The following is a 15,006-nucleotide window of genomic DNA, read 5'->3' on the forward strand; positions in this document are numbered from 1 at the left end:
GAAATTGAAGTCCACGGTATTCTGGGATAGTAAAGGCATTCTGCTCATTGACGTATTGGCGAGTGGTGCTCCGGTGAAAGCTGATCTTTATTGCGCTTTACTAGAGAACATCTGAAGAGCCATTCAGAACAAATGGTTTGGGATGCTCAGTGCTGGTGTTGTGGTGTCCTACGACAACATCGGACGCATACGGGGAATTCCACAAAATATATGTTGCAGACGTTTCGCTGGGAGATGTCTGACCATCCATTCTATGGCTTCGATCTTGCTGTTAAGTACTTCCACGTGTTATTGCACCTGAAGACGTTCTTGTCTGGGCACACTTTCCTACAGGTGAAATGTTGCAGACAAATGTGACGGGCTGCCTTTCTTCCCAGGCGACAGACTTCTATGACACTCTAATGGAAATAGGTAACCGACGCTATGACAATTGGTATAGTTCCGATGTTTCTTATGCTGAGAAGTAGCAGAAATATAGCTGTATCTTTGCAATAGGTTTTCCAGGTAATAAGACTTTGTTTTTTATGGTTTACGGCAAAGTAATTTTTCGGACGACCCTCTTATTGTTTAAATAATCATTATCAAATGAATATACCTTCATCTAAATCAATATCTAACTCATTGAAATCATCATCTATATAAATTTCCTTCTAAATCCAATCAACTTCATCTGCTAATCTAAGACATCTAACTAAGCATAACTACCCAAAACACATCTTCATGTTAAACCATCATATATATATATATATTATCATCATCATCGTCATTGAAAATATCGCCAAATTAAGATAAATCATTATAGCTCAAATCAACTAAATAAAAAGCAGTATCATCTAAATCACCACCATCAACAATATGATTCTCATTTGATCATCGTCTTCATCACCTCAAACTTCTAAATCACCATCAAAATTGTTATCTGAATAACCAAGAAAGAAATTATAAAATTATCACCAGATAATTCAAAACCATCATTTAAATAATCATCATCATCGAAATCATACCTTCAGTTTAAACCGTCGTATATGTCATCATCACCATTATCATCGTCGAGATAGATAAATCATAATCTTCCAGATCATCTAAATAGAAAGCAATATCAACCAAATCATCATCTTCTTCATCCTCATTTAATCATCGTCTTTATTGTCTAACTCCTCTAAAGTATTATATAAATCACTCTCACATCATGTATAAAATCGTCATCAGTCAAAACTATGTCACCATCAAATTCATCTAAATATTTATTATCACTTAATACACATCGTCATTTTAACCATCATGTATATCGCGTCACCATGATCATCGTCAGAATAAAATAAACCATCATCACCCAAATCACATCAGTCATTCTAAACCATCCTATGTATCATCTTCATCATCATCATTGAAGTCGTCGTCAGAATAAAAAAACTTCACCTAGATACAAAGCCCGATCACCTAAAGTTTTATTATCATCCTACTCAATTATTCATACTCTTCATCACTAAACCATATACTCACGACCACCTAAATAAAAAATCAGCAGCAGTTAATCTAAATTGTCGTCCTCAAAATTCCAGTTAAATTATTCAAACCATCGTCGTTTAAATCATGACTTTTTAGTGTTTCGCTAGTGTGCCGTCAAATAGAGCCAGTTTCATTCAGGTACAGACAGAAGGATATCACCGGAAGTTCACTATCGTTGGTTCAGGTGTAGTAACCAACCGCCCTCAGATGCCAGAGGCTTGGGTACGTAGCCGAAACCTATGCCATCTTAGATAACGTGACACTCGGAAGTGACGTAAGAGTTTGAATAACGTAATGTTTCAAAAAGTTTGGTTTTTGTGACAACGAAAATATTTTTTAAAGTTTCATTTCTTCCGGAAACGACGAATTGTTTTCTTTTTTTTTTAGGCAACGGCCTCTTGAACCCCTTGAAATCTTGTTTGTAATGACATTAAAAATTTCCCTTTTATCATTAAATCTGTATTTGTTTTTAATTGAGCATCTCATTATTTACTGTTTGTTCATTTTGCATAATTTTAATATAATAATAATAAGCCAAATGCAAAATGTTAATCGTTAAAGAGAAATGCGACCAGAGATATAAAATTAAAAATTAAAAGACAAAGAATTAAATTTATATATCAAGTTTTACCAGAATAGAAAAAAAAAGAGAAAGGACTTTAAAGAATAGAATAGTTGAAGGGGTGATGAAAGCCAAAACATTTCATAAAATGAGGATTTCTGATATTTGCATTTTCAAATTCTCTACAATTTTAGCTTTCTTAAAACACCGTTCTTTAATCTCTATGAAAATTAGGACTGTACAAAATCTAGCTTTAATTTGTCATTGAATACTTTGATAATTGAGAATTTTTACATAAAATCGCGTTTACCCCCGAACGTGATTTTTTATACTCGATGTAGTACCTGTTCTCAAGAACTACTGCTCACAGGTATCTGAAATTTTTATACCTTATTTACTACGCTTCCAAATATTTGCCGAAAAGAGCTTTTGATTATAATCAGTGCTAAATTTTACTAGGCGTAACAAAATATACTGTAAAATACTCTAAAATTTAAAATGATAAAAAAGCTCTTTTCAGTATATTCAGCTAGGTATTGTGATGTTACTTCCCTTAGCGAAAGACGTTTCCAGAACATTTTATCCGCGAGGGGCGAAAGAGGGTTAAAGGAAGGGACGTAGTTACGCCGGAAAACAGAGTGGAGGCAAGCTGGTGGGAAGAACACGAGACTTGTGACTTTTGCGGTTGGACCGGCAGTCATGCCGTGTGCAAAGAGATAACTTAAGCTAAATGTATAGTAGTGGTATTTGTTTTATTGTGTATTGTTTAATAAATTAGTGGATAAAATTTCAAAGCTGATGGAGATTATTTTCCTATTATGGCGAGTGCATGAGAAATGACCGAACCCGCCTCGGACTTGAAACGGCGCGAGTTGCAAATCGGCGCAGTCGATAGGATAAGATTGTGAAAAAGGAAATCACTAAATAGTGAAAATAATAAATAAATATGGTTGTAAAAAGTTACTGAAAGTTATAAAATGAAATTCGGTGATAGTTCACGAATGGATCTACGATGAGAGAAGATTTTTATGACGAAAGAAAATGGCGCGTTTAGGGCCATGTGTGCGAATAAATTCATCCGATTTGTGAAAGCGTGATGTGCTAAAAAGTTAACAGCCAGTGAGTGGTAAAATGGGATCATCAGTGTTCATCATCCTAGTGAAATCATGAAAAGTTAAATCAGGGATAATGTGAATTACCGTGTTGTAATCATGTCAAGTTACGTGCCACTGCAGTGTGCTCATGATTAAAGTTAACAGCGTCAAGTTGTGCTCTTCGTTCGATATTTTCACTATCGGGATCAAAGGTAAGTCCTTAATTTATATATTAACCATATTAACTTAGAAAATTATAATTGTTTTTATGTCTGTTAATAACATGATTCGAATGTCAGGCGTTAAAGCCAGTAGACACCGAGAAAGTATATTTTATATGGAAATGAGAAATTAAGGTTCTTATTTTTATCAAGATATAGGAGATTCTTAGAGCAAGGGAAACGATTATTGAAACATTTGAAAATAATGAAAGGAGTTATGTTTGACCCACCATCGAAAGCTGAGAAATGGCTGTTCTTTTTACATCATGATGAAGTGATTCTTATTCTCTATAAAATATCTGAAGAAGGGAAAATTATTTTGCAGAGTTTAAAAACAAAAGTTAAAAGTTTGATCGCGACTCTCGATGAAATGGATTGATATAACAATATTATGATTAAAGACACCGTATTAAAAGAATTCGAGATTCCTCGGAAAAACCGATCGAGGCAGGCTGGTGGCGTGAATACGAGACTTGGTACTTTAGCGATTGGACCGGCAGCCATGCCGTGTGGAAAGAGATTACTTAAAACATGTTTTGCGCGCCTTATATTATGTATATAGTTGAGATTACTTAAAACATGTTTTGCACGCCTTATATTATGTATATAATTAAATGTATACTATACTAGTGATATTTGTTTTATTGTATATTGTGTACCGTTATGTGTAATAAATTAGAGGATAAAATTTCAAAGATAGAGATTATTTTCCTACTATGGCGAGCGCATAGACGAACCTGCCTCGTGCTTGTAAGAGCGCGAGGTGATAGATGTACTTTAATTACGTAAAAACCTTCAAGCCTGTAAGAACAGCAGATTTTCAGAAAAGGTAATCCAAAAATTGCCAATTCAACATTGTTGCTATAGGGTTTCCAACACCCCTTAATGAAAAGGAGTAAAATATTTTTTGAAAAAATGGCATTTATGGAAATACAAAAAAGAAATATGTTTAGCTTATGAGAGTATATAATATTTCTGTAAAATAAATAAAGTGAGAATTTAAAAGCAATTTTTTAAAATAAAAAACCAAAAGGAAATATTTATAGTTTTTAAAATCAGTATTACTTTTGTAAAATGAAAGAACTTAAAATCTTTTTAAAGTAAAAATAGCGAAAAGAAAAATTTAAATTAAAGTTTCACGTTATTAAACTAAATATTGAAGAAAGAAACATTTTTGACACGAGAAAGGGAAAATAAAAGAATTAAAAGTCAAAATTGCATTTACACAAGTTGCAACTTTGATAGAGATTCGCGTTCCTTTAAGCCTCGGGCGTCTTCCTATGACGGTCGGTTACTATTAAGCTTGTTATTGTAAACTGGCTATTCAAATTACAGTCGGTATGCGCAAAGGGGGCCTGAATCTTCATCCTGAAAAATAAACAAAATTATTGTTACACATCACATAAAAATATCAGTTAAAATGATATTTCAATTCTGAGTCACAAGCATGAGAATATTTGAGAAGGTTACATGGCATACGCAAATAACCAAAATGAAAGGTACTCGAAACGCATGTCTGTGCACTGTCTGCAAAAGTTCAGACCGGATCTTGGTCGTTTGTGGTAGGCATTGACTTGCAAGTACAAATGTGTTTTGAAAAACGTAAATGTTTGCGCTTTGGTACTTTTAAATTTAAAGTCATTTGTTTTGTAAAAATTACGAAGCCTAGCTCTTCATATGTTTCTCCGACACTCATAATTTTATGAGGAAAAAGTTTGCACTCGTTATGAAATAATTTTGAACATAAGTATCTCCGTCTGATTTCGATTGACATCAGTCAATTGTTTTGTGATTTATTTCTTATAACCAAAAGGAAAGTTTCCGAAATGAAGTCTAGGTATTGGAGGAAAGAATAATTAGTAAAATGTAGAAAACTGATACTTTTATTTTCAGCTTTTTTGAAATGAACTCATTATGCAGCGTGCCAAAAAAATTAAAAAGACTTCTCTAAAATTTAATTTTCAATGTTCTATTTTGGAAATGAAAATACCAATTAACAATAGACAGAACTCGTCCTTGACTTTGTAAATTATTCTAGAAATCCTTGACTTCCTATAGCTGGTAAAAACCTGAAATCTCTTACTAAATTTGGCATGGAATATGCCAGTAAATTTCAAACGTAAAAATGTGCGCCATTTGTTTTTACATAAAATTTCTCATATAAATAATTCTTGGATTAGACTTTTTTTGAAAAGTATCTTGACCCAAAACGTTTAAACTGTTTTCTTAAAACTTTCGTTTGCTATTGAAAATTTTATAAATATAACTAGACTGAGTTTTGAATAAATGAAATTACAACCCATAAGCACCTTGTTGGAACATTTTGTATAAGAAAACGTAATCGCATATAAATCAAGTTCTTATATCGCTTAATTACAATGCATCAGGTCTTTAGTAAATAAAGAAAGCAATAAAATACACATGGTGGTTTGGCAATACCAAAAACATCATATCTCGCAACAGCTCTTCTTGATTATTTCATACCTTAGGAAAAACGAGCAAATATGTCAATTGCGGAAACATTGCAGTTTGGCAAGCGATAAGGTGGTGCGCAGGAGAAATGATTATCGGGGAAAATATTTCTTCAAGGTAGGAGGTGATTTGTATTCATTCTGGATGTGGAAGAGAATGTTATTCTAGGACTTCGAGAAATAAGGAACATCATTTGGATAAGAGTGCACTTTCGACCAAATGAATTTGCGGAATTAGGAGTCATGTTTCTTCTTTCTGTAGTCATTTGAAGCCGTGGTTCTGATGTCAACATCAAAGACTTAACGATATCACATTTGCTTTTAGTGAAGTGTAGTTCATCCAGTGCTTTCTTCACCAGTAGTTATGGCTTTCGCCGAACGAAACAAACACTATGCAAGTTTCAAATGTTAAGTCATTCAGTTTGCGAAAGAAAATGGAAATCATGCAGGATGGTTTTCGTGAATGCTTCGTACACGAGTGGAAGAGGCATGAAATTTTACAATGATTATTGCGCCAAAGAATAAATGTGTATTGCATAAAGAAGTAATGAAATAGCTTACCGTCGGCGAAAGTGTTGGAAACTGCATTGTAGAAAATCCCCATCATCACTAGAATGGATTAATTGTAACAAGAAACAGCGTACGTTTCTTTGCCTTAAAAATAGAAAAAACGAGTGCAAATGGAAGTGAAAACTCTAAAGCAAACTGAGGTTGTGTATTCGATTTACTTCACGGAATAATTCAGTTCTCCGAGAAAAAGAGATAAAATTTTTTCAAAGGCTTCGAAAATATAGAGATAAAACTTTGATGAGTTTTTAAAAATATGTTAAACTTTATTTACTATCACGTGTTGCAAATATCGATGTCATTCCTGAAGTTTTGATATAGTAGGAGATAAAGAAACAATGATATGAAAGAAAAATAACGGTTAACATAAAATCAATAGGCCAACGAGAAATCTCACCTCACCGTACTGATCTCCTGCTTAGCCGACCGTACGAAATTAAAAGCTCATCGATATCTTGAAAAGAAAGACTTTGCTGAAGTGCAGTTTCCCGAAAGTGTTTTCATCCGTATTCACGAGAAATGATCGGCGGAGAAAAATGTTGTGAAACTGTGGATAAGAAATATTTGGCAAAAGCTTCCTTTTGCCTCAGATAATCAAGAAAGTCTAATACTTTGGGACATGTTCATCCTCCATCTAACGGATAGCACAAATATGTTGTTGAAAGAGTGTTATACAGATATGACAGTTTATCCAGGCGGATTATTGCCATTAGTTCATATATTAGACATATATGTCAATAAATCATCGATAGAATATTTTAAACGTTAGTGGAATACTCGAACAAAAGTGAAGGTGAAAAAACTAATTACAAATGGAGACCAAATACGTCATGCCAGTGCATAAATAGTGTGTCAGTAGATAATAAAATCACGGAATAAAATTAAACCCGTTTAATTTATGTGGTATATCTGACGGTCTAGATGCAACGAAAGATGATTATTTATGTGTGGATCAGAGTAAAAGTTACGGCAAAACTGAAACAGAATTCGATGATGTGCTTTAAGTTATAGATTGAGACGTATATGAGGAACTTGGATCTGTCTATGCAAGTATGGATCAGAGGTGAAGGTGAAAATGAAACAGAATCCGATAACGAAAATTTTTAAGTACATAAACTATGTTATTCTCTTAAATAAAAAGCATTTAATTACACGCAGAAATCTAATTTTATCTAATTCTAATCACTTTTTCCATATTTTTAAACGTAACATTTTTATAGCTGGCGTACAGCGCGTACCCATAAATTTCAATCTTGCATTTTCTTTTAAAAGTGCGCCTTATACGCCTGAATATACTATAGCAAACATAGCTGAAACTTAAGTGATAGAGATATTTACATGCTTGCTGAAGCATTATATTCTGTTTTTTTTCCCTTCTATTAGTGTATAAATGTTTTCAAAATTTCGATGTTACGTTTTTCAATCTTTGTGTTTAGAAAAGGGATAAAGAATTCAAACTTTTATCTCCGAAAACAAAATTCTAAATCAGATTTCTAATGAAGAAGTGAAATTCTCTATAGCTTTACTTTCCGGACTAATTAAAATTAAGAAAAAGAAGAGAGAAAAAAAAAAAAAAAATAACTGATTTGGGTAAGCAGAATATTTAGCCATTCAGTATCTATTGATGGGAATGTATATAACTCTAATGAATAGTACAGAAATAAGATAAATTTACGTTTCAGTTTGTAGGCCTTACATTTCAAAATGGTTTTAATACAGCTTAAAGAGCATAGCCAAAGATTATGCTCTCAGCCGCTTTTTCAGTAATAACGTCAGAGAATAATTCTTACAGTTACAATGTTTTCAAATAATCCATTCCTTCAAAAGTAATCTATTGTACTAAGATAATGTGTTTTCGAGGGCAGAAAATGAAACAGAACGGCGAGATCCATCAGAGTATGATCCTGTAATGCTTTAACAAATCTTTCGCAGTCTTAAGTAATAGAGAAATGTGGTAGAGCATCATCTTACACTATATTCTTGTATTCATATTATTTGTATTATGTGACTATGTGTCTCTATTCGATGTGTGGGAAAAAAACGTCTCCAACAGGTTTATATATACGATACCATTCAGATAAACGCAAAGGAAACCAACATTTCCATCTAATAATATTCATTTTATTTTAATTATACCATTTTCTAGTTAGATAACCAATTTGTGAGCAAGAATTTGCATCGTAACAGTGAATCATATTGCTGCCAAATTCCAAATATAAAAAACTAAAGTTCACGAATCACAAACCGAGAGTTTCTGTGAGATTTGTGAGGTGCGAAGGAATTTCTATTTTGAAAGAAATCGAAATTGATATAAATTCGCTTTATAACATATTATTAAGTTTATTTATCTAATTATATTATGATTCTGATGTAATGTATACACACATTTTAAAAGTTATTTCTTTCGCTCATTTCAATTTGTAATCTTGAATTTTTACACTGAAAAAATCCTGAGTAGAGACGGAAACTGTGGTATGTCAAACTGAATTTAAACAAGGTGAAAGCAAATGAAAAGCTAATGTACATACTACAATAGCTTTTAATTTGTTTAGAATTACAATCTTAGTAATGCAAATCATGCTGATTAACACATAATTAAAAGTGGATAAACATTCCTTTTTGAACGTTTCTTTGAACCTTGATATAAAGTTCTATGAATATCTGCAGTTGGATAAGACAGCTCAGGGTCAAACAAATTTTAAAATGAAATTTGTATAAATTAATTTCATGAGTTCAATTATGAAAGATATGCCGTGCAATATTTATTTGCACAATTTAAAGCCAGTAGCACAACATAAATGTATTGTTGGAAAATATTGTCATGTGTAAAGCTATGTGTTAAAAAAGTCAATAAACTGTGACTTTCCAGGTAAAACCGGAAGACCTCGCAGCCATGAAAGGCACTGAAAACATAGATCTGAACTACGAAAGAGTGTACATAGTTGCTGCTAAAATAATACTGGTATCTTAAAGTTAGCATGACTAATTACTAGCTTATAATATATCAGTAGTTACACTTACCGAGCAAAATATTATCAAATGCCGTCCATATACTAAGAACACCATAAAGTTCTTGATAATAAAAATGTTGTTGATAATAAATTTTGGTAAAATTAAGCAGGTATATGATTTATTTGTTCTATTTTTCTTTTCCGGGTCTTGCTTCGTTTGGTCATTAAATCAATCGTTCTACAGTCGGTATCCAGTTCTGGCTCTTTTCGCAGTTCAACCGGTTTCCTTTTCGGGTTTGACAGTTCTTTTCCGGTTCCAGCTTGTCTTTCAGATTTGGAATCTTTTCCGTTTTTTGCTTCTTTTCCAGGTATTGCGTCTTTTCAGACTCCTCTATATTTTCCATTTCTGGCATCTTTTCCGGCTCTTGCTTCTTTTCCAGTTTTTGCATTTTTTCCAGTTCCTTCTTCATTTTCAGGTCTCTCTTTTTTGGTTTTTGCAATTTTTCCCTCAACTTTTGCCTTTCCAGTTCATTTTTGTGTGCTTGTTTTAGCATCTCTTCAATATGTTTCTCCATTTTCAGTTCTTCTTTCTTTTCTAGTTTTTGTATTCCTTCCCGTATTTTCTTCTTTTTCAGTTCTTCTTTCTTTTCTAGTTTTTGAATCCATTCCAGTAATTGCTTCTTTTCCAGTTCTTTCTTCTTTTCTAGTTTCTGTTGCTTTTCCAGTTTTTGTTTGTTTTTCAGTTCTTCCTTCTTTTCCAGTTTTTGCTTCTTTTTCTGCTCTTGTTTCATTTTCATTTCTTGCTTCTTTTCCAATTTTTGCTTCTTTTTCAGTTCTTGCTTCTGTTCTAATTCTTGTATCTTTTCCTGTTCCTGCTTCTTTTCTAGTTTTTGTATCTCTTCCAGCTTTTGTTTCTTTTTCAGTTCTTGCTTCTTTTCTAGTTTTTGTGTCATTTCCAGTTTTCTCTTGTTTTTGAGTTCTTGCTTCTTTTCCAGTTTCTCCTTCTTTTCCTGTTCTTCCTTTTTATTCAGTTTTTGATTCTTTTCCAGTTTTTGCATCTTTTCCGGTTCTCGCTTCTTTTCCAGTTCCTTCTCGTTTTCCAGTTCTTTCTCGTTTTCCAGTTTTTGCTCCTTTTCATGATCACAAGTAGGATTTTCCAATCTACAAAAAAATCGGTATATCTTTATTTCATTAGTAAAATAGTGAAAGTAATGCAATGACGATCACGTTTAACATGTACAACACTTCCATATTTAGATACTATATAACACTTTTGGCTCAGTTTCATAGGGAAAAAACTCCCCGTAGATTATTGCCTGGCAGAATTGTTTTCTACAAAGGGTGAATTTGTTGTTTTCGTTGTTCTGACCTAAAGCCAAGCAGATAAGTTAAAGTATTTTGCGTTATTTGTATGCAATAAGCGGCCTCCATGAATCTCACGTAGAGCGTAATAATTTGCAAAGTTTCAGTGCCTTACTTTTCCTTACTTAATTTTTACATAAGTTGCAATAATAATAACAGAAATAATAAACAGGTGGCTTAAAAACAGAGGGAAACAATGACGAAAATTGCAAAATAGGAGGAAAAAAGGAAACTGAAATGAAAAGGGAAACAACTACAAACAAAGGATGGAAAAAGCATTTTAGAAGATATACACGTAACGTTCTTTCTGAATCAGCCAAACCTGTATTTTAACGAGTCTCTTTGCATCGCTGGCTGCACAGATTTCAAATTTTCTCTCGTTATTCAAAATTCGGATCATATTGCTGGTCTTTTTCGTAGTCCATCAGAGCCGCACTAGGATTTTTGCCACCATTTGTTTCAATTGAAACTTTTATTCTCATTCTTCAGTTGCATTCTTAAAGTTTATTTATTTATACAGGAAGAAAGAAAGAAATCAATCAAATCAAAGTAAATTAGGAAAAGATATACCTGTTTTCTCCTATATTTATTGTTCCCTGTAATTTCTTTTGCCTGTTGCATTAAATTTATTGAAGGAAAATTTACAAAATCATTCAAAATGTATTTCCTAAATCCTTATGCGAATTTAGCCCTTCTGATCATTTCGGCCACACTTTAATGGCTTTTACAATTTGATGTTTGAATATTGACAGCTGCCTATACTGAAATATGCTCTCCATTGTCCTCGAAAAAAGAAAAATTAAAGTTCCAGGTAATTTTGCAATGAAGGACACATATATCTTATTTGAAGGGCAAGAGGAAAAGAAAAAGATATTTTCGGATGGGAATATGTAGCATTTTAAACACCGTGTTTGTAAATGTCATCATATAGTAGCAACACTTGAGTCATATGTAATTATACACATATATGAGAGAGACGACGATGACGAAAAATTAAATGGCAAAACATGGCCGAAAACACTTTCCTGGCCGGTGCAAACAACACAAAACACAAGAAAGATCGGACACCAGTTACGCTTAGCACAAGAGAAATTAAAAAGTAGGAACAAAATTAGACACTTATGGACCTCAAAAAAGGTGTTCGAAATTACGACCTGCACCCTGTTACGGGTATCCCATCTCTCGCACATCCAACATGAGATGCTCTGGAAAATACCGTGCATCCCCAGGACTTTCCCAGCACCTGCCACAATATGTGCCACAAGTTCCTGTTGGACTTCTAACTGGGGTTTCGTGCACTTATGTGTTGAAGTACCCCGAGACGAACTGATAATGCACGTTAGTTCTCGTGATCTTGCTGAACAATGCACTGGACTATCTCTACCAAACCCATGTTTAGGATACGTTCCGAAGGAACTTTCGAATACTTTCTTTGATGGCGATCCCCTGCTTTTGTTCTTATTTCTTGGTTTCCGCTGCGCTAAGGAAAATAAAAAAATATCTTTACAATGTTCGTACCATATTTTTCTTGTGTTGTCTCTCGTCACTATGGGCCAGGAATGCGTTTCCGACAATGCATTGCAATAAACGATTATATATATATATATATAAACAATATATATACAGGATATATATATATATATATATATATATATATATATATATATATATATATATATATATATATATAATCTTATAAACATATGTTACCGTGAAAGACCGAAATTGGAGAATATCGACATTCACCAAATACGTCAGTGAAAGATCAAATATTGCATTACATTCTTCTACATTCGGACCCTCACCGGTGTACTTCGATAATCACAGATATGCTCTGGTGTAGATTGAAAAGAGCGGAGTATATGTACACATTGTTATTGCAAAAGGAAGTGTTCCACAAATAAATGCAGTTGTAAAAGCAAGGGCCTCTTGTGCAATTTAAAGTGTTATATATATTATATATATATATATGTATATATATATGTATATAATCGTATAAAAATATGTTACCTCGAAAGACCGAAATTAAAGAATGTCGACTTTCACTGGAGAATGTTAACATTCACCAAATACGTCGGTGAAAGATCGAATATTGCATTACGTTCTTCTACATTCGGACCCTCACCGGTGTATGTCGACAATCACAGATATGCTCTGGTGTAGATTGAAAAGAGAGGAGTATATGTACACACTGTTATTGCAAAAGGAAGTGTTCCGCAAATAAATGCAGTTGTAAAAGCAAGGGCCTCTTGTGCAATTGAAAGTGTCATAACAGTTTAAGTTGTTGCAATAAATAAGATTTGAATCACGTAATTTAGTAAACATAGCTTGAGTAAGCTCCCTGTTCCGAGTCAGGATAGTTCATGTTTCCAAAGCAAGTAAAGAGGAATACAAATCCTGATAGTGGCGCCCAACGAAGAAGAATAACCATGGCCGAGTTTCAAGAAGAACCTGTGGTGCCTGCAGAAGCGACTCAGAATCCAGAAATGCCAGCTGCCGCCCTGGAAGGATTTGGGTACATCGTACAGACCATGCGCGCATCGATGAAACCAGAAGCAACATTTAATGGAAACTCACCGGTAACCAGTTTTTTGGAAAAATTGGATGACCACTTCATGCTGTATCCAGTCCATGAGTTCCATAAAGTCACCTTAGCTACCAGCGCTTAATTGGTTCAAATGTATAGGCAGAAGCCTCTTGGGTCAAGCGGGAAGTCCCACCTATACTTACGAAAATTTTAAGACTGCCTTAGTAAAACCCTTCCCTGTCGTAAGAGATCGTGCAAGTTTAGAAACGGAACTCTTCAGCATATACCAGCAACGAATCGAAAATCTTTCCACCTTTATTTTAAGAAAAATTCACGTCTTTAAACTCTTGTATGGAAACCGTCCGGATCCTGAGATAATTCAAGTGATTTTGCCGAGTTTAGTTCCCCAAGTACAAGACTTTATTTAATTAAGGAATCCGACTACACTGGAAAAGTTATTTGAGCTAACAATCCAGTTTGAAAATAGAAGAACGGCGGACATCGAATGAAGACGCCAGTATGAGCAACGAAGCCAATTTGGTGCGCCAAGACCACAGCAAAGGCAAGAACACGGCTACGGAAGCAAATCGAATCAGAGGGCAAGGACCAAAAAGTATCCAAAAACAACCGGCGAACGTCGACAGTTCAATAGTAAGCCAGAAAAAAAGTCTGAAGGCCAGCGGAAAAACAAGGAAGGCATGGAAAGGAAGAAAGAAAATTAAACTAAAACGGATTTCTGCTGACGGGAGGGTGCGGAAATCCGAAGGCCAAGAAAAGCCCTCTTTCTTCAAGTTAAATACAGTTATTGTGAAAAATTTGACTCTTCCAAAGATTGAAGTTAGAGTTTTATAAAAGATTTTGCAGCTATTGTTGAACCATTGTTAAAATTAAAAAGGAAAAAGGCAATTTTCTCGTCCACGGCCGAAGCCAATAGTGCTTTCGAGAAATTAAAGCAAGCATTAACGCAAGCCCCTGTTTTGAAATTTCCTGAAAACGATGAGAATTTAGAAATTTCAGTGGATGCTTCGGATTATGCGGTAGGAGCGGTACTTTCGCAAAATCAGCAGCCTGTGGCATTTTTTAGTAGAACATTAAATCAAACACAAAGAAATTATTCCGCGACTGAGAGAGAGGCACTTGCAGTTCTGTTAGCAGTGCAAAAGTTCCGAGTCTATTTTCGAAAGGTCCAATAACAGTGTATTCTGATCATGCGGCGGGAACTAGATTGTACTCAGGGAAAAACTTATCCACAAGGTTAATAAAATGTGCACTAAAGTTACAAGAGTATAATCTGGTAATTAAGCACACGCCCCGGAAAGGAAAATATCGTAGCAGATGCCCTATCCAGAATAAAAATAGATGAAGAAGTTAATACTGTAAAGGTGGCAATGCTCACAGCATGTAAGTTACATTCCCGAGAAACTGTGATAACCGAACTGGGTAAGGATCCTGAATTTAAAAATATTTATGATTATTTAAAGGATCCTGAAAATTTTAGCCACCAATATATTGTGGCGATAAGAAATAGGACGGCCCATTACGAACTAATAGATGGTCTATTATTTTATACAAAAACTACGAATTTCGACCTGTTATCCCAGCTAGTCTTAGATTAAATGTACTGCAGGAGTTACACGACTCCGCTTTAGCTTCTCATGCTGGTATTCGAAAAACCATCCAACGCGTACGCGAAGCAGTTTATTTTCCTGAGCTGCAAAAGTTAACAAGGGCGTATGTCCAGT

The 15,006-nt window shown here is 34.1% G+C and overlaps 1 protein-coding gene across 13 annotated transcripts in view; it reads right to left on the bottom strand.

Moving 5' to 3' along the window:
* Window positions 1–15,006, bottom strand: part of LOC146998813 (uncharacterized) — a 940,238-nt gene that overhangs the window by 145,002 nt on the left and 780,230 nt on the right. For 9 of the 13 annotated variants that reach the window (XM_085811700.1, XM_085811695.1, XM_085811697.1 and 6 more), the window contains one exon: window positions 5,343–10,536. The exons of 2 other annotated variants lie outside the window; for them this stretch is intronic. In XM_085811700.1, the coding sequence (XP_085667826.1) occupies window positions 9,600–10,433 (834 nt within the window). In that variant the 5' untranslated portion in view covers window positions 10,434–10,536 and the 3' untranslated portion in view covers window positions 5,343–9,599. Of the gene's footprint in view, window positions 1–4,729; window positions 4,755–5,342; window positions 10,537–15,006 lie in introns of those variants that run through there. 2 more of the 13 variants (XR_015039727.1, XR_015039731.1) reach the window with 1 other exon arrangement.

This window comes from Stegodyphus dumicola, chromosome 2 (genome assembly GCF_044657685.1).
Source record: "Stegodyphus dumicola isolate Sdum_Otavi_A_Nest chromosome 2, ASM4465768v1".
NCBI classification, from domain to species: Eukaryota; Metazoa; Arthropoda; class Arachnida; order Araneae; family Eresidae; genus Stegodyphus; species Stegodyphus dumicola.